Below are 20401 nucleotides of genomic sequence, written 5' to 3' on the forward strand. Positions count from 1 at the left end.
GCTAATGTATATATTATTCTTAGCCAAATGCCCTCTAAACATTCAGTACTCTGCTGAATGCTGCTGCTGTTATTTGTACCAGATGAGGCTTTGAGATCTCCCAGTGGAAGGTCAAGACCTCACAGTTATCCATCCTTGCCCTCTTGTTAAATGGAGATTTTCATATGTCAGTTTTGCTTAAAGCGAGGCCCACCTGCCGGGCATTCCCTGCTCTGGTGATTCATGGGTGGGATTCATTCCACGCACCTATTTTAAGCTGTTCTACATTTTCTCCCTCCTGATGTGGATGTGTTTACACAGGGGAGGTCAGTCCCAGTCAAAACAAGATGAAAATACACTGCTGGCTGGAAGCCCCAGGCTAACTGGTTTCAGGTCCTCTCCCAGCTGTCAGCACCTCACAACAGGGCCACAGGGGTGGGGGGATGCCCAGTCCTACTCCCCTCACCCTCTTGAGGCAGGCTCTGCCTGGTGTCAGGCAGTTGGCTGTCACCTGGTCAAGCTAGAGGGAGCCCCAGGGCTGAGGATTTTCCAGAGTTTTACAAGGGCAAGAAGGAGAGATAATGAGGGACAAGGGCTGCCCTCACCAGCTCTATTGTGAGTATGTCTCCTTCCAGGGCCACCTGGTGCACAGGTATAGAAGACCACAGCTAACAGAGAATGGCAGAAAATGGCCAAACAAAGCTCCCCTGCCCTTCTGCTTGGAATTTCCCTCACTGGACTCATTCCTTTAGGTTATCCTGAGGCTCTTGGTAGAAGGAAATTGCCCCAGGGAAGGAGAATCCATCTAACCTCTCAGCCACAGACTTTCCCAGGGTCAATTTCTCAGCTATGCCACCTTATAAATGAGGTAGTAGAGTTTGAGGAGGACGCATCCAGGAAGGATGTTTTGGTGAGCAAGCAAATGGGGTCTCCCAGGCAGATAAATGTCCCCAACATGGCCAAGGCAGCATTGCTGCTTTGCACAGCACCTTCATAACAACTTGCTCTTTTTATTTTAATTTTTTTTAGTACTTGAGTTTGAACTCAGGGGTGCTTTACCACTGAGCTACATCCTGAGCCATTTTTTAAAAATTTATTTTATGTATTTATTTTTTATGCGGTGCTGAGGCTCAAACCCAGTGCCTCACACATGGTAGACAAGCACTTTACCACTGAGCACAACCTCAGACCCTGAGTCCTTTTGAATATTTGAGATAGTGTCTCATTAAGTTGCTGAGGCTAGCCTCAAACTTAAATGATCCTCCTGCTTCAGCCTCCCAAGTTACCAGGATTATAGTTGCCCATCTCTGTGCCCAGCATAACAGTTTGTTTTTATTTACCAAGAAGAGAAGGAAAAAGCAATCACCTTGCATGGTGTATATGTTATAGGAGAGGAATAGTATGAATGCCATTTCAGTCATGAGGATCTGGAAGCCTTCTATGCAGTCTTCCAGCTAGCTAATGGCCAATGTGGAAAAAGAATTCTGGCCTCCTGACTTAATTTAATTCTCACTTGATCAAGTTCATCTAGAATGGTGCTAGGGCAGTCCTCAGGGAGTCCCTCCCTTCACATATGCATCAGGAGAGTCCCTCTCAATTCTCCTTATCACAACTATTTGTCTGAAGGATCAGTATCAGCCACATGGGTGAAACCTATCATTGCAGCAGCCTATTGTTGGAGAGAACTCACCTGGTGACATGACAGATGTCTCTAGGTTATCTCCCAACTGTGCTCAGGAGCCATAAACTCTATTACTCTTTTTTTTAATACCTTTATTTATTTATTTATTTATTTATTTTTATGTGGTGCTGTGAATCGAACCCAGTGCTTCACACATGCTAGGCAAGTGCTCTACCACTGAGCTACAACCACAGCCCCATAAACTCTATTACTCTTAAAGCTGCCCATTCACAAGCAATTTGGTTTTTTTGATAGCTGTTTGGGAGCATTTGCATGTCACCAGAAAGCCCAAGGCCGCCAGGTAACAAGTACCCATTGTGATAAGCCCCCAGCACACCACCAATTTATATTTAGCAAGTCTGAGTCACTTCTCCCAGAAGCCCCCTACTGTTCAGACCAAGCTGAAGAGGTCATCATGTTCCTTCCCTGAGAAAAACTAAATAGTTCCCCCTCTGAGAAAGACCTTTCATTTTAATAGGGTACCTCAAGATTTCAAACCCAAGGATGACATTAATGATTAGGATTTCCTTTCTCTTGGTAAGCATCAGGATATTTTTATCTGGGATTATTTTGTCATTCCCCACCCCTGTCCCATCATTCTAGTTACATGGCTGTCACTCAGAGAATCAGGCCTGCTAGCCCTAAATCCCTCTTTGATATTGGTGCCAGCTGAGACTTGGCTGCCCTGCTCCTGGGCTTTATCACCCTCTACTGCTCCCTGTGTGTGACCTGTTCGCAAGTGACCCAGCCCCTTTAGCTAAAGATGGAAAGTGACCAAAGTCACAGCATTACTAGAAAATCAGGAGCACATAGCTGGGTAAATTGTCCCTTTTATTTAAGAGGTAGGACCTTGCTTTCAGGTCATTAGTGACCATTTATTCAATTAAACTGTGTTTGGGTTTTCCAAGTATGTTTGATTTTCACAGGTCTTTCATATTTTAACTGCAGAATTTCTCTCAAACAATGACTGTTCCCAAATTCAAGTGTTAACAAAACGCTAATACATGAATTTGCCTAGTTCTTCTCCACTGGGGCCCTTAGCAAAATTCTAACACTTAGCCAGTTCTTTTATTTATTTATTAACCACATTTGCCCTGTGTCCATGCCATGGGGGTACAATGATAGATAAGACAAGCCCCTGCCCTCACAGAACATATATTCTAATCTAGGAAGCCAATGGATGCTTACTTGAGTCTTTTTGTTGCCTGTTGCCCACTTTTAATCATGGGCCTCTCTGGCTGTGCCTGAAGCAATAGAGGTCCTGCTGATGACTGACTTTGCCATCAAAGAGGCTCTCAAGGTCAAAAAGTTGTATAAGTCAGGACAGGCAATGGTGGCACACACCTGAGTTGCTATAATCCCAGCAACTCAGGAGGCTGAGGCAAGAGGATCTCAAAGTTTGAGGCTAGCCTCAGCAACTTAGTGAGGCCTTGTCTCAAAATATAAAAAGGGCTGGGGAAATAGCTTAGGGGTAGAGTACTCCTGGGTTCAATCCCCAGTAGAGAAAAAAAATGTGCAAGTTAGAAGTCCTTTGTACTGGAAAGATTGCTATGAACTCCAAAAGAATAATTTAAATACTGATTCATGTTAACAATAATTCCACAAACCACCCTTCCCCATAGGTAGTATGGATAATTTGTGAAACTATGGGAACAAAAATCACAACTGGACAAAAGTTTAGAAGTGTTAGACTTTCAAACAGCTTTGAAAGTGCTACACATTTGGAGAGCCATTTTACCAGGGGTGATTAGGGGATCAGGACCCTTACTCATCACAGAGTTTATTATATTAATATGGCCCTTTTTCACTCTCCGAAGAACTCAAGAATGCCGCCTACAGGAAATCCATAAGTTTGGAAACATAAACCAAATATATATAATGCCATCAAGAACATCTTTTATCTGTGCTGGGATTGTGGCTCAGTGGTAAAGCACTTGTGTAGCATGTTTGAGGCACTGGGTTCCATCCTCAGCGTCACATAAAAATAAATAAATAAATAAATAAATAAATAAATAAATAAAGTAAAGGTACTAGGTCGGGGCTGGGGTTGTGGCTCAAGCGGTAGGGCACTCGCCTGGCATGCGTGCGACCTGGGTTCGATCCTCAGCACCACATACCAACAAAAGATGTTGTGTCCGCTGAGAACTAAAAAATAGATATTAAAAAAATTTCTCTCTCTCTCTCTCTCTCTCTCTCTCTCCTCTCTCACTCTCTCTTAAAAAAAAGGTACTAGGTCCATAAAAATAATCTTTAATCTGTTAAAAACGTAAAATGCAATTACCTATGTTTCCAAACCTTAGAGCATCTATAAACATGTATACCATGCATGTATGTATATGTTATAGGAGAGAAAGAGCACGATTTTCATTTCAGGGATGAGGATCAAACCCTGTAGGATGTTTTGAAGCTTCTGTGCAGTCCTCCAACTAGTTAATGGCCAATGTGGAAAAAGAATTCTGGCCTCCTGACTTAATTTAATTCTCACTTGATCAAGTTCATCTAGAATGGGTGCTAGGGCAGTCCTCAGGGAGTCCCTCCCTTCACATATGCATCAGGAGAGTCCCTCTCAGTTCTCCTTATCACAACTATTTGTCTGAAGGATCAGTATCAGCCACATGAATCAAACTCATCATTGCAGCAGCCTATTGTTGGAGAGAACTCACCTGGTGACATGACAGATGCCTCTAGGTTATCTCCCAACTGTGCTCAGGCCTTGGTTCCCCAAGATGTCCAAGGAAGATTTCTAAGACTCCTTTCTTCCCAACTGCTGAGCTAGTAACTGTCTACAGTTGGCTGTTCCTCAGTTTCCATATTTACTTTAGCTCTTTTGCAACTCTGTCAACAAACTCCACAGTATTATTAGTTTTAGCAAATAACAGGATGTCAGAACTGTTGACCAGGATTCGGTAGTTTGCTGTTAGAGTCCTATCCCAGGACATAGGGGCTAGTGTTCCTCTTATTTTTTAAGGTGTATGAGCATTGGCAAGAAGCTTTTCCTGGTTAGGCCCACCATGCTCTGCTGTCCATAGGTCTTTAATGCCTCTCATGCCCACAAAGTTTCCACCCACAAAGACCTGGGCACTTCGGTCTTTACTTGGTGGCATAAAGACATCTGTAAGTAGATTTTTCAAAAACAATCAACTCTGATACTTGGAATTTTCCATTTTTGTGCTTTATCTTCATAGTCATGTATGGCTTTTCAAAGAAGTTTGTACTTGGTAAGGTGACTTCAGTGCTTAGTATTCATGTCATCAGGAACGGTTCGGCAATGATAGTTTAGGCTGGTAGTAAGAATTTCCAGGCTTTTGACCCAACTCAGAATATTTTTTTTTTCCAACCCTACCCACAACATGAACTGACTCAAGGAGTGAGAGAAGAGGTTAAAAGTGTCACTGTGCTGCTGGTAGGGAGCTAGGCAGTCCAGGCCTTGGAGGGAAGCATAGCCTTTGTTTATTTATAAGCCCCAAACCTAGCAGGCAGTGTAATTTAAACATAAAAATAAAATACCCAAGCACAGGCCGGATGGTACCACAAAGAACAGTGAATTCCCTTCTCAATCCCCCTTGGCAGAAGGGAGTTGTGAGCAGTAGAGGCAGCCTCATTGCCAGGGAGAAGCTCACAAGCCATGGAATGGGGTGATCATGGAAGGGGCAGGTGAGCTCCAAGCTTGGATCAGGGTGGTGATAGGTATGTTTGTAGTCAGCTTCAGCAGGTTCCTGGTGGGGAATGAGTCACACCCCTCCAGTTAACCTGGGAATCAACCCATATTTGACTGGGTGGTGACAGTCACTGGGCTACAGGAAAGCTGGCTTCTGTAGAAGGGAGGTAGGGCTGGTTCATTGACTAAACACAAGAAAAATATTAGCCCCTTTCTGTTCTCTGGTCTGGGTTCTTTTCTCTTCCCCACTGTGATGTGCCCCCAAACCCCAACCTCCCAGGTGGAGAGTTCCCACTGACAACTGTGAAGTGTCTTAGAAGAAATTTGTTTCTCATAAGAGAGAGACAAATTTTGCCAAAGATTTGGATATAAATCAGAGTAGGTTCAATGAAAAGACCGTGCCCTGTGCCGTGTGCTTCTCTTTCTTCCTGAAGAGGAGTGTGTATTTGTTGTCAGCAGTTCCTTTGTGTGTGTGTGGGGGGGGGCTGCTGGGAGTTGAACCCAGGGGCACTTTACCACTGATCTACATCTCCAGCCCTTTTTCTTATTTTGAGTTAGGGGCTACACTAAGTTGCTGAGGCTGGCCTGGAACTTGCAGTCATCCTACCTCAGCCTGCCAAATTGCTGAGATTACAAGTGTGCACTGCCATGCCCGGCCTTCTTTGCAGGGGATGGGGGTGGGTTTGTTGGATATTGAACCCAAGCCCTTGTGCACGCTAAGCAAGTGCTTTATCACTGAGCTATATCCCACCCCCTGTTGTCAGCAATTCTTAAAAGGAGTTCTGTAGACTGGTGCAAAAAGAGCTATATTGAAATCACCTGAAAAATACCCTCCCCCAGCTCCAGACCCATCCCGCATGACTTGCTAGAGCTAGAGCCCTGTACAAACCTTCTCAGGTGATTCTAGTTTTAAGAATCTCATCCAGATCCATTTCTTTCTCTCCCCAATCCACTCTCAAGGTTTACTTGCTGTGTGTCCAGTTATCTTCTGACTCTGATTCATCACTCACTACCCTGTTGAAAGTAATATGATAATTTAGTTCATACTGAAGTGCTTGAACTGTTAGTGACTGAATGTGGCACCTTCTCAAGGCTTTTACATTGAAAAAGAAACTTTTCTTCCTCTTAGTGTATAGAATTGCAGGACAGATCACTGGAACTCAAAGTCATGACTCTGGTGGTGACCTTTCTAGGTACCTCAGTAGCAAGTCTGGGAAACAGCTCTGACTGAGAGGGATTTTTTTTTCTCATTGCCCTTGCGATCATACTTCTGAGGTAGCCAGACACAGAGGGCACCTTTTCCAGGACTGGCTCTAGTTAGAACTGTCCTCAGGAGGAGTCTCTGGGTTGCCTTAGGCATCCATGTGATTGATTATGTACAAATGGTGCTTGTCTTTTATTCTCCCTCATTTAAAAGAGTCCATTATAATGTATGATTGACGTCTTTGAAAACTGCAGTTCCTGGACTTCCTGTTCACAGGGTGCAGTGTGACTGTTCAAGCTGGTTCTCCTTGTGCCCACTTGATTGCCACCCCCACGTTTCCCTTTAAGACCTTGCCACCTATGACCCCTGTACAACATGCAGCCAACTCTGGATGTTAGAGAAAGCAGAGGCCATGACTTTCGACACTCTAGCTTAAATTAAAGTATCCTGCCTTGCCATCTTGCCACACCTTGTGGCATTACTGCCCCTTTGGGGTCACGGGGAAGCTGGCAACAGCAAAAAGAGAGAGAAAGAGATATGATGGCCTGTCTCACTATCTCTGAGAATCAGACTGTGCGAAAGGCTGGAGAAGGTGTTTGCCTAAATGTGTGAGTGCTTTGTGCTTCCCTTTCTTCCTGATAAGGTGTATGTAATTCCTTGTCAGCAATTCTTAAACCAGGCGGGAGGCTTTCCTTAACCCCGCCCACTACTCTTTTGAGTTCCCTGGCGCTGTTCCCATGGTTGGAGGGCCCTGCCCAGAGAGAAGCTCACCCTGTTTCTCTCCTTTTTTTTTTTTCTGTTTTGGGAGTAGTGTTCCCCCTGCCCCCCACCTGAGGTGGGCAGTCTTCCCTCATCAAGGAAGCCCAGGGGACAGGGGGGGAGGGGGGAGAGGTATCTGCAGAGCCAGAGGCCCTTTGCAATCAGCAGAGCTGCTCTTCACAAGTCATAGAGTACTGCAACACAGGATCAAGGAGCCACCTCAAGTGAGCCCCACAATGAAGAGCATTACTGTGAGGTAAGCAAGGCCTCAAGAGCACAATATGAGGGCCCTGGGATGCTCATAATGCTTACCCATAGTGGCTGAGGAGCTGGAGCCCCTGAAGAGGCCCAGCATTATTAACCATCCTTTTGTTCCTTAGTGAACCTGTACCACTTCAAAGGTCACACATTCTACAGTGGGGCCCATAGTGGAGAGCCAGGTGCTCCACCTCAGGGCCCCTGCTCTCTCCACAGGCCCCTTGTCTGCTGGCTCTGCCTCCCTGACAAGACTCTCCTGGCTTTTTCCAAGCACTTCCCATAGCCCTAAGTCTTTCCTCAAAGTAACCTTGGCAACTGCGGGAGAAAATTACTTAGAATTTTGGCCAGTGGGATGGCTCTACAGAGCAGAGGGGATGGGAAGAGGCCCTGCCAGTGTCCTGTTGGTGGGGTTAGGCTGGCTGAGGGCTTCTGCAGAACAGTTAATGTGGATAGTGGCCATGTTTTTGCTGCTTTCTTTCCCAGCCCCAGAAAGGCAGTGTACCAGGATTTCCAGAGGGTGGTCTGTGAGAAGGGTTTTTTTTTTTCTTTTTTCTTTTTTTTTTTTTTTTTGTGGTGGTGCTAGGGATTGAACCCAGGGCCTTGTGCATGTGAGGCAAGCACTCTACCAACTGAGCTATATCCCCAGCCCATAGAAGGGGGCTTTTTGCATACCTGACAATGCTTACTGGTCTGTAAGGAAGGACAAGGAACTTTATCATCTGCTTCTAAGGAGATGGCACAAGGGTAAGATAGCTGACCAAAGGAGGAAAGCCAAGAGCCCCTTCTCAGAAGGACAGGCTGGCAACTCAGAAAACAAACACCTGTACCTTATTCCCTTGCTTTACAAACCGTTGGTGTTGAGTCAGGTGCAGTGGCACATGCCTGTAATCACAGTAACTCTGAGGCTGAGGTAGGGGGTCAAAAGTTCAAAGCCAGCCTCAGCAATTTAGCAAGGCTCTAAGCAAGTCAGTGATACCCTATCTCTAAATAAAAATAAAAAGGACCGAGTATATGGCTCCGTGGTTAAGCACCCCTGGGTTCAATCCCCGGCACCAAAAAAAAAAAAAAAAAAAAAATTAAAACAAACTCTTGGTGTTAAGGAAGGGAATCAGGGTAAGGGACGCTTCCTGGCACTACAGGCCACGGTGTCGGAGGGGCTGTAGGTCCTATAGAAACCCTAAGCTTCAGGACCGCTGCTTTACTCCCAGTCAGGAAGGCATTGGCCGAAGGGCACAGTGGGAAGAAGAAAAACACACCCCATCTTTTGGAGTGAAGTAGTGTTCAGGGATGGGAGTGGTGTAATCCTCCTGAACTCCAAGCTACTGTACTGTGCACCTCGGAGCCCCAGATTTTTTTCCTGAAGCAAGCCTTTCACTGAGGTCTAACAAGTAGGGAAATCTTTCTGAACTCGCCACAAACTCAGGATATTTTGGAAGGATGCACAATTCAGGGCTTGTATTCCTGGTTTGCTTTTTAATGCTTTTCTGAAATGTGCCTTGGGCTTTGAATATGTATTCAGTCAACTTAATTGAATTGAATATTAATGACAGTGAGTGTGGGGAAGAAAAAGGAATGTGATTCCTTTTACCAGGGTTAATTTTACAAACCTCTTTTTTAGTAAATCTGTTTTGTACTTGTAGCTGGATAATGGGGAGGGTAGAAAATGAGAAGGTTTTAAAAAATTATGGAGGTAAATTTTCCCAGCTGAAATGCATAAGAGGAAAGGAGACAGGCATAAAAATTGACACAGGTTCATGAAATTTAAGATCCACTAAGCTTTTGACTAAATTCCTGGATAAATCACTAATACTTCTAGTCCAGATGAGATGCCTGGACAGCCCCCCACCATGGTAAGTCATCAAAGTTGGAGTGATAAAGATGATTTGAAGAGTAGTTTTGGGCTTCTCTGAATACGTGCCGGTGGGATAGAATCCCTTGCTAAAACAGGGTAAGGCTCTGCCGCCTGCCATCCTAGTGTCACTCAGAGATTGTTTGTGAAGCTCACACGGGACCCTGTCCAGGAGGAAGCTGAAAGGCACAATTCATTGCTCTTGCCATCATCTAGTACCAGGGTGTGCCCAAAATCATTTGCTAGAGCTGCTTCTCCAAGAGAGTATCCATCTCTCTATGAGGATTCTCCTTGGGCTCCCTCCCATCCCCCATCACTTTCTATACCCTCCTCCCCATTTTCTTGCCCCCTACAAAGTCGGGACTCCCAGCCGTGTCCATGCAGGGCACTTCACATGATCCACAGAGAACAAGGAACTTTCTCTGTCATCGTCTTTCCTTCTTGCTTCCCTCCTTCTGGACTTTGGGGATTTTCCATGAAGACAAAATAACTATGTAAGTGGCAGTGGCCTTCCTGTCTGTAGTCTCCCACATTGGAGTGGAACCAGAGAGGAAGAGAGAAGATAAGAGAGAAGGAAGGAAAAATTAAACCATGGCATTTCAGCCTCCTTATTCCCCAAGCCTCTTCAGAAAAAGGGACAAGTAAGTAATGAGAACTAGACAGAGCCTCAGTTGGAAGGGGGCCGCAGGATGTGTGGGGGGTGTTTTTCAACCTGTCTCATCAGCACTGTGCGCTCTAGGGCTCAATATCCTTTTTGTATTTCCTTTTCCAGCTCCTAACCCAGTGTTTGCTTTGTGGCTTGTCCCACACCTCTTGCATGGTGTCTTTTTCCACTTCTCCCGACATAGGACCCTATGTTTTGCTGGCAATGTTGCTGAATCCTTGGGTGGAACATTCCCTCTAGAAAATAAGGAAGACTTGCCTATAAATAATTTACTTTTGGCTATGTGGTACACAGTGCTTCAAATGTGACAAAAGGGGAAGTGAGATGTTCCTCCTCACTACCTCCCCCATCCAACCGCACCCTCCCTGAGCCTGCTCGTCACCCCTTGTCAGCATGTTGAGAGTCTTCCTGAGGCTTCTGCTGCTCAGACTTTGCCCAATCACCCTTTCCCTGTCCCGTGGGAACCGGGAGTTAGAAGGGATCTTGTCCTGACGAGAGTGGCTTTTGAAGTAGAAGAGACCAGCAGGGATGCTTAGACTCTTCTTGCAGCTCAAAGAGAATAAGTTGGCTTCTAGAATCTCCTGAAATAGGGGGGGGGGGTGGCTCCATCCTCATTATGTTCTCCTCCGCTAGAAGGTTGCCCCTGAGAGAGAGTCAGCAATGTCTGTTTTGTCACAAAGTCCCATGGCATTAAAGCTAGAACCGAGAGACAGTGAAGGGCCTCGCTCATCAGTTAGGCGCTTTTTGCTGCACTGACTCTGGATCTAGCCTGTGTTGTAAATTCTGGGATGTAAGAAGGAGAGTTTGAAAATATTTATGAATGTTACTGTTGCAGAGCTATTTTTTGTTTGTTTATTTTTGGATTTTTTTTTTTTTGCAAGGGGGGGGGAAGTGTACCAGCGATTAAACCCAGGGGTATTTAACCACTGAGCTATATCCCAAGCCTTTTTTTCAGGAGGGTACCAGGGATTGAATTCAGGGGCACTTGACTACTGAGCCACCTCTCCAGCCCTATTTTATATTTTATTTAGAAACGGTCTCGCCGAGTTGCTTAGAGCTTCACTAAATTGCTGAGGCTGGCTTTGAACTTGCAATCCTCCTGCCTCAGCCGCCAGAGCTGTTGGGATTACAGGCATGCACCACCATGCCTGGCTGTTGCAGGGCTATTGAAGCTAGGCCACTGCTTCCTGTATGTGGCCCACCTTCATAGGACACAAGGACACTTAAAGTTTCAAGGATCAGCACATTACTCAGAAATATTAGATTGGATAATGGATATCATGTATAGCACAAACTTCTATACTCTCTAAGGTTTAGTGCAGCTGTTCTGGGCAGAGGAATTTTCTTTCTTTTTTTTTTTTAAGTTCCAGATATTGAACCGAAGGGCACTTAACCACTGAGCCACATCCCCAGCCCTTTTTTATTTTATTTTTATTTTGAAACACGGTCTCGCAAAGTTTCTTAGGGCCTCACCAAGCTACTGAGGCTGGCTTTGAACTTCGAATCATCCTTCTGGACAGAGGAATTTTTTTTTTTTTTTTTTTTTTTTGGTACTGGGGATTGAACTCGGGGGTGCTCAACCATTGAGCCACATCCCCAGCCCTATTTTTGTATTTCATTTAGAGTCAGGGTCTCACTGAGTTGCTTAGTGCCTCGCCTTTGCTGAGGCTAGGTTTGAACCCATGATCCTCCCGCCTCAGCCTCCCCAGCCACTAGGATTACAGGTGTGCACCACAGCCAAGGGCAGAGGAATTTTCTGATGTGCCAAGGGTTAAAAAAAAAACAAAAAAACTTTGGGTTCCTCTTCCTCCTCCTACCCCTACTAACTATCTCTATCTCCCTTGTCCTTGTTGTTAGAAAATCTTTGTACAGAGACATTTAAGTCCATTGTCATCTTCTATTGGATTCTGGGATCTAGTCATTTTAGTAATAGAGGATCATAAGGCCTCAGGGTTATCATTTCTCACATAACAGAATTAAAGGTAGATATGTGGATTAGAGATTGGCCCTAATGGGACTGGGACCAGGCATCTTTTTGAAGTTTGTTTTTTTTTTTTAACTAAATCCCAGATATGAACTTATTTTCTTGTTGATCTTCTCCCAAAAGCTGAGCATAGCAAGAAGAGAGGGTAGGATCTGGGAACAATAACACATGCCTGTAATCCCAGAAGATTTGGAGTTTGAGGCAGGAAAATTGCAAGTTCAAAGCCAGCCTCAGCGACTTAGAGAGGCCCTAAGCAACTTAGTGAGACTCTGTCTGGAAATCAAAAATCAAAATGGCTGGGGATGTGGCTCAGTGTAAAATGCTCCTGGGTTCAATCCCTGCTACCAAAAAAAAAAAAAGAAAGAAAGAAAAAAAGGCAGGGACGAATTAGTTAAGGGTTCCAATGAGTAGGGCCTAAGGAACTTGAGGTTTGACTGCACTATGGTTGTTATTCCAAGACTGCACACCTTATTTGGAATACTGGGTATTCCCCAAGACTATATATCCATTCTGGAATTTGGGTGAATATTTCCTAGAGAGAGAGCTTTCTTTGAGGACTATTTGACTGCCTTTTTGAATGAACTTGTGCCTTTTCTAAAGCCCATTGGGACAGTTTAGATATTCTTCAGTCCCCAACTGGTCAGAAAACTATCTGTGCTTACAGAATTCAAAGTCAACCTCTGGCCTCTCAAATACTAGTGCAGCCAGCATCCTAGGGACACTTCCCCTGCCCCTCACCCTTTCTTCCTCCATGCCACTCTTTGACACCTCAACCCATCCCCCAACTGCCTCTACTCATTCATTCAAGTCTCCCCTCATTCAAAAAAAAAATCAATTCCCCGCTCCACTGTGCTGATAATTTATGTTTTGACTTAAGATGTTCCGTATGGGAAATTCTTGATGCTTCTTAGCATGGTTCCATGTTTAAAATACTACACAAGTGGGTTTAAAATACTACACAAGTGGGTGTACTATGAACAACAGTGTACTATGATCAGGAAGACTTGAACTGAAGTCCCACATCTGCAATTTATTAGCTGTGTGTGTGTGTGTGTGTGTGTGTGAGAGAGAGAGAGAGAGACAGAGAGACAGAGACAGTGAGAGACAGAGACAGTGAGAGACAGAGAGAAATAGATACTGGGGATTGAACCTAGAGATACTCTACCAGAGAGCTATATCCCAGATTTTTTTATTTTTTATTTTCAGATAGGGTCTTGGTAAGCTTCCCAGGCTATTCTCAAACTTGTGATCCTTCTGTCTCAGCTTCCTGAGTCACTGAGATTACAGGCATGCACCACTACACCTGTCTGCAATTTATTAGCTCTGCCACCTTGGGCAAGGTAGCCTCTCAGACCCTGTTTCTTCATAAGTGAAATGATGGCACAGCCAGCACAGTGTCTGCCTACAACTGATGCTCCATTAATTGTAGCAATTATGGTCAGTGTGTCTCAAATTAAGCTTGTTTTTTTTTTCTTTTTCTTATTTATTTGGTATTGGGGATTGAATCAAAGGGTACTTTACTACTAAGCTATACCCCCAGTCATTTTTTTTTTAATTTTGAGACAAGGTCTTGCTAAGTTTCTTAGGATCTCAGTAAGTTGCTGAGGCTGGCCCCAAACTTACAATCCTCCTGCCTCAGCCTCCCCAAGTCCCTGGGATTGCAGGCCTGCACCACTTCACCCAGCTTCAGCTTTTTCTGTTTTTTGGTACCAAGGATTGAACCCAGAGGTACTTAGCCACTGGGACACATCCCTAGCTTCTTTTTAATATTTTATTTAGCGACAGGATTCTTGCTCAGTTGAGTGCCTCACTACGTTGCTGAGGCTGGTTTTGAACTCGAGATCCTCCTGCCTCAGCCTCTGAAGCTGCTGGGATTACAGGCGTGTACCATCAAGCCCAGCTTCAGCTTGTTTTTTAATTGAAGTATAATACGTGAACAATTCAAACACAGCTCTGATAGTAATCTTAACCCTTTTTCCCATCCCTCTTCAAACTGCCTGGATTTCTCTGCCTCTGTTTTCACCTAAGGGACTCACCCATCAAAAGAGCTGTTTTACTTCTGCCCTGTACCTTGTTTTCCCGGCAGTGTCCTCCCAATCCTGGCCAACCCAGCTTATTTCTCTCCCCTTTTTACCTCATCCTCCCTTGGAATCTTGGGATGGGTAACAATAGTTTAGGAAAAATTAACAAGGCAATGAAAGATCAACCCAGACTCTTCCTGGACCAAGAAAGCTCTGGGTGGCACAAAGAGCAGATTAATATGTCAGGGAATTCCAATATAAATTAAGCTATTGATTCAAGTATTTTTTTCTCAGATAACTTTTCTGATGACCTATAAATATAGTCCCTTTGTTCAGTCTACTGCATACAGCTTAGTGCAAACACCAGGTTCAGGGAGCCTGTGTCATAAAGTTAACAATATACTTTGATGAGGATCATCTCCCACCTAAAGTAGGAAGAAGTGGGCTAAGGGAGTGGGTTTGCTTGGATAGTTTTATTGGCTAGCCCTTTGAAAATAATAATGGGCATTGTATACATGTTACCACTACTGAAATCCACCAGTGGAGCCCCATGCCATAGCCAAAGATGTTGGCTATTTGGTGGCATAACTGTACTAGAAACCCAGATGCAATCAAGGCTTTCAGACTGGGTTTGGCTGGAGCTTTGGCTAGGGTGTTGGTGCCAGGTACCTGGTTAAGAGAAATATCCTGAAGCAAATAATAATTACCTTCTTTGCTGATAAGAGGGCCCAGTACTTTTCCAGTAGCGTGATTGCATTAGGATATTTCTTTGGACCACAGCCTGTGGAACACTGATTTATGGGTACTGGCCTTAACTTTATCCAAACTATTGTATATTTGGTGGAACCCAGTGTTCTCCTTGTGGTCCCCTGTTTGTATAAATAACGTGCTGTTGCATCACCTATCCCTTTTCCTGCCTAGGTTGCCCTTGTAGATGTAATTCTGCTTCTGTCCACCAGGTGGCCTCACTTAGGTAGGAGCCAAAGGAGCTAGAAACACCTCAAGTCTCCCATGCCTTTTTTTTTTTTAAAGTTTGAAGCTGAAAAAGAATGAAAATAAGTTTTGATGGAAACATATATAACTCTTATTAGGCAACAATCATATCATTTTCCTTGTGGCCCAGAGTCCTCTTTCCATGAAATACCTTCTACTGCTATATGCATGGCTGGACCCATCACATGGCAGGTGTTTTCCTGGGTGGTTTATATAGTAGTTTTCTTATCCTTTGCTCTTCATAGGAAAGTAACAAATTTTCTTATGTTTTTATTGTGCATTATAGTTATACATAATATTGAGGTTCATTCTGATATATGGTGGAGGAAAGTAAAAAAATTGTTTCTTTTTAGTTATACATAACATTAGGATTCATTTTGACATAATTATACAAGCATGGAATATAATTTGCTCCAATTCAGTCCCTAGTACTTCCCTTTTCCCTCCCTTATACCCTCCCTCTGTTCCCTTCCTTATGCACTCACCCTGTTCCCTTTACTTAATTTTTAAAATTAGTGCCTTGCAGATAAACATAATGGTGAGATTTACTTTTTAAAAATAGGGACATGAGATCCCGGGTTATGTTGAATGTATTTTATTTACAGAGTAAGGTGGGGAGACTGAAGAGAAAAGGGGTAGTATCTGTGGTCATTCCTGTGCCCACTCTCATACCCTATCTCTTCTCCACCTCCTCTATTGCCAACCTAGCTGCTCCCCCATACATGTTCATCCACTCTTGTACACCCTCTCCTCCATACACATGCATAAACAGATAAATGCAGACCTCTGTGTGCATTCCTTGCATGTCACCAATCTGTGAACCTGTCAGTACACAGGTAGATACTCCCACACCTGTAAATTCTAAGGAAGAAATGGACGGATGGGTTTTGGAGTTTGGAGCAGGCTGGTATCCAAGTCAGGGGACAGCTGCATTAGTAAGAGTGAGTGTGCAGGTGACACAGTATATGTGCTGGGGGGAGACTGAAAGAGCAGTCAGAAGGAGAAAGTAAGGCTTCTGATGGTGAGGGTGGGCATGCGTGGAGTGTGACAATGAGAGCATTGCAAAACCATCAGGGTACTCTGGCTGACACCTTGGAGAAGTGCTTTTAAAAGCAGCACCGCCCTCTACTGAGTGCTTTCTGCCTCCTGTTAGGCTGTTGTTTCTCATTTCTTTGCAAAACAGCTCCAGTTTGGTTTTTACCAATCTCCAGAGTCCTCTTTGGAGATGCCAGTTGGCACAAGAAAGTGCTGAACTGTTTACAGTCCCAGTCTAAGGTTCAGGAAGGGGATGTGGTTTTACTGGGCCACAAAGCCCGGTACAGGACTCATTTGCATGGCCCCTGACGCCATGTGACGCAGCCAGCTCCTCCTATATAAAGAAGCAGGAGCCGAAATATCTCTGAGTCTGGGTTGGACTGGAGGCAGTGGAGTTTGTGACACACTAGGTGACACCCCTCGAGGCACTTCCCTTCAACTCCAGCTGGAGCGCCTGTCTGGCTTTGGGTCCGCTCCGCTGCCTTCACCCCCCTCCTAGCTCCAGGGCCAGACTCCAGCGCGGAGCCCAGCCCGGTACAGCTTGCCAGCAGCCAGCGGCTGCCCAGCCCGCCCAGGCAGGCCCGAAGCACTGCCCGAGCTCCCCGGCAATCCGAGCCATGAACACCGAAATGTATCAGACCCCCATGGAGGTGGCGGTCTATCAACTGCACAATTTCTCCATCTCCTTCTTCTCTTCCCTGCTTGGAGGGGATGTGGTTTCCGTTAAGCTGGATAACAGGTAACGACTGGCCCCAGCTCCAGCCTGGCGCTGGCGGGGGCTGGGCTGGGAGCTGGATCTCTGAGCGAGCCCTGCGCTGCCGGCCCCAGTTCCCTGTGGTGCAGCATCCTGGGAAGGGGCGGGGGTAGGGGACGCAGGAAGGGGGGTCACCACCGCGCTGGGATCCGCCGTCTGAGCGTCCCTGCGGCTGCTGCGCCCTGAGAACCAGCTGCTGCAGCCGCAGAGGCAGCCAGAAGCAGAGGGATCCCCAGCGGGCAGGGGTGCACCACCGGGGAGAAAGCCGGAAGCTTCTGAGCAGAGAAGAAATTCTTAGCTAGGTTCTCAGACTGGTAGGTTTGCCTGGGACCTTTTGGGCCTGCGGCGGGGGCCTTCCTAGACCTGGCGCCCTCATTGTTTCTGTATCCCTGGGCCACGCTGGCCCATGAGCCCCAGGACCCGGGCTGCTCAGGGCGGCAGCGCTGAGCTAGCCTGGGTGGGGAGGTGCAGCTTTCTGCAGGGGCCAGAGAAGGACCCGCTGCCAAACTGCCTGGAACTCCAGGCCAGGGAGGCAGGGGAGAGGAAGACCCAGGGCAGATGGAAGACTTTGGTCACAACTGCCAGGTACTCAGAGTGGAACCCAGAGGGTAACGGGTCGCTTTGCTTTTGTCTTGACAGTGCCTCCGGAGCCAGTGTGGTGGCCATAGACAACAAGATTGAGCAGGCAATGGTGAGTGGCATCACTGCGTCATTCCCATCCCCAGACTTTGCTGCTTATGTAACTCTGGGCAGAACTGAGGGGGTGGGCACAAAAGCTGTTAGCCAAAGGCCTGAGAAAGCCAAAGCCAGATTCCTATCCTCCCTGAAGACATTTGGTGAAGTCTGGTTAGAGTGACAGCAGTCTACCCTTGCTGGGCTCCCTTTCTCCCCACACCCCCCATCCCAGGGCTTTGCTGCAGCTTCTGGCTCCCTCCTGGGCTGCTGCAGGGCAGGGAGCTGAGACTCTTGTATTTGTATCCTGCAGTTGGCAGGGGCCAGAGCTCATTGGATGCAACTGCACTGCAGTGCCTCTGCAGAGACTGGGCTGGGGTCAGAAGTTGGGAGGAATAGAAAGCCAAGCACCCCACACCATCTCCCTCTGCTTACCAGGTAGAGGTCAGACTTCACTGAGCAAGCAAAATAGCTATAGGGGCTCGGGGCTTCTCACAATTAGAAGCCCCTTAATTGTGCTCTGAAGCCTAAATGACACACTTCCCCACCCCTAGTTTAATCAGTCATCAAATTCAGAGAGGATGGAGCAATCTCTACACCCCCCACCAGCAAATGCCTGTCCAACCAGGCTGCAGGCCAGCTGCGACTCTAGTGTGCTGGGCCCTGTGAAGGGGAAGAGACTCCCAAATAGGCATTTTTATTTCTTTGGTGAAGATTTGTAAAGGAGACCAACAAGATGGGGTGTGCTACAGGTCCCCGTGGACCCCTGATTTAGACCAGCAGCTGGGCAAACCAGCAACCAGTAGAATTCTCATTCCAAAAGTCCCTACAACAGCCAGACTTGAAAATCTTTAGGAACTTGCAGGAAGGTGGACCTTTCTTGTTCAAAACCTGGCTCCCAACTCTGGCAAGGCCCAAATTCTACAGTACTCCTGTGTGAAGGTTTAAGTGCTTCAGAGAGGAGCTATGAGGAATTGGGCTTCAGGAGCGGCATGCTGAGGGAAGGCTTCAAGGCAGTAACATGAAAGCTAGGGCAGGCAGGCAGCCCCATGGCAGGGTGAAGGTGCTTCAGAGGGGCCTCAATAGCTTAAGAATCTCTTTGTGTGGGTTCCTCCTTGGCAGGATCTGGTGAAGAATCACCTGATGTATGCTGTGAGAGAGGAGGTGGAGATACTGAAGGAGCAGATCCGAGAGCTGGTGGAGAAGAACTCCCAGCTGGAGCGTGAGAACACCCTCCTGAAGACCCTGGCGAGCCCCGAACAGCTGGAGAAGTTCCAGTCTCGGCTGAGTCCTGAAGAGCCAGCTGCCCAATCCCCACAAGCACCTGAAGCCCCCGGTGGTTCTGCGGTGTAAGTGGCTCTGTCCTTAGGGTGGGCAGAGCCACGAAACCTGTTCTACCTAGTTCTTTCTGGTTTGTTTTTGGCTCCCCAAGCATCATCTCACGTGGAGAACTTTACACCTAGCATAGCTGGTGCCAAGAGATGTCCCAAGGACATGGCCACCTGGGTCCACTCCAGTGACAGACCCCTGACAAAGAGCAGGTCTCTGGAGGCTGAGTTGCATTGGGGCTTCAAAACCCCAAGCCAGTGAGCCTCTAATGCCACTGCGCCCTGGGGGCTCCCAGGGCCTGGGCAACTTAGCTGCAACTGGCAAAGGAGAAAGGTAGTTTGACATGTGATGCCAGTTTGCTCCAGAATGTATAAAGGGGTCTGTTTTTCATTTCCATGGACATCTTCAACAGCTTCACCTGATGACTGTTCTATGAAGAAGCCACTTGTGTTTTAAGCAGAGGCAACCTCTCCCTTCTCCCCTGCCTCGCCAAGGCAGGGGGCACAGATGGGAGAGATTGAGCCAAGTCAGCCTTCTGTCGGTTAATATGGTCTAATGCATGGCTTTGTGCACAGCCCTGTGTGGGATTACAGCTTTGGGATGAGCGCTTACAAAGTTCTGTTTGGTTAGTATTGGCATAGTTTTTCTATATAGCCATAAATGCGTATATATACCTATAGGGCTAGATCTATATATTAGTGTAGCGATGTATCCATATATACATACACCTACATGTTGAAGGGCCTGACCAGCTTTGGGAGTATTGACTGGTCCCTTATCTCTTAAAGCTAATTCTTTGACTGTGCTCATTTACCACGTTGATCCAGTTTGTCCTTTAGATTAAGTAAAACTCAAGAGTAAAGGCAGGGAGAGGAGGGCCAGCCCTCAGAATGCGGCCACAGATGCCTTGCTGCTGTACCCTTTCTTTCCCCAACTCTCCACTGAAGACATGTGAAATCCTTTTTCGAATGCCAAACCCACCATTCACTGGTGCTGACTACATAGAATGGGGTTGAGAGAAGATCAGCTTGGACTTCACATTGTCATTTGAGAACTTTTTTTTTAATTTTGGTGGAACACTTTCAGTTGAACAGATAGATGGCATCCTGATGTGGATGAGGGGTGGATGAGGGAATGACTTTGATCCCATTGGGGCCTGAGGGATGTGCCCAGGAAATTTGTTTCCAAGAGGGTTCTGTGACAGTGAACTTTCCACTTTCTGACACCTTATCCTGATGTATGTCTCCAGGATTTGGATTTTGATTTTTCAAATGTAGCTTGAAGTTTCAATAAACTTTGCTCTTTTTTTCTAAAAATAAACTTGGTGTCTGAGTATAAAGAGACCAGGCAATGGAGGCCCTCATCCAGTGGGGGTGGGGGAGGCTGTTTTTCTGATCAAGCAAATATTTCTTGAGCACCCCTAAGGGCCAGGCCTATGCTACGTTCATGGTCATGTGTCATCCACCTAGCCTCCATATAAAGGACATGTTCTCACTGTTGGTAAGCAAGCTAAGACTTGGTGAGTTGAAGTGACTTGCCCAAAGTTAACTAACACAGCTGC

General features: G+C 46.2%; 1 protein-coding gene across 6 annotated transcripts in view; it reads left to right on the forward strand.

Annotated features, from left to right (window-relative positions):
• The window catches only part of Tsc22d3 (TSC22 domain family member 3), a 66750-nt gene extending 46590 nt beyond the window's left edge, over window positions 1-20160 (forward strand). For 4 of the 6 annotated variants that reach the window (XM_026402673.2, XM_026402675.2, XM_026402671.2 and 1 more), the window contains exons 3-4: window positions 17479-17530; window positions 18634-20160. In XM_026402673.2, the coding sequence (XP_026258458.1) occupies window positions 17479-17530; window positions 18634-18864 (283 nt within the window). In that variant the 3' untranslated portion in view covers window positions 18865-20160. Of the gene's footprint in view, window positions 1-16446; window positions 16825-17017; window positions 17154-17478; window positions 17531-18633 lie in introns of those variants that run through there. The other 2 variants (XM_026402676.2, XM_026402677.2) reach the window with 2 other exon arrangements.
• Window positions 20161-20401: the final 241 nt, after the last annotated feature.

This window comes from Urocitellus parryii, chromosome X (assembly GCF_045843805.1).
Source record: "Urocitellus parryii isolate mUroPar1 chromosome X, mUroPar1.hap1, whole genome shotgun sequence".
Classification (NCBI taxonomy): domain Eukaryota; kingdom Metazoa; phylum Chordata; class Mammalia; order Rodentia; family Sciuridae; genus Urocitellus; species Urocitellus parryii.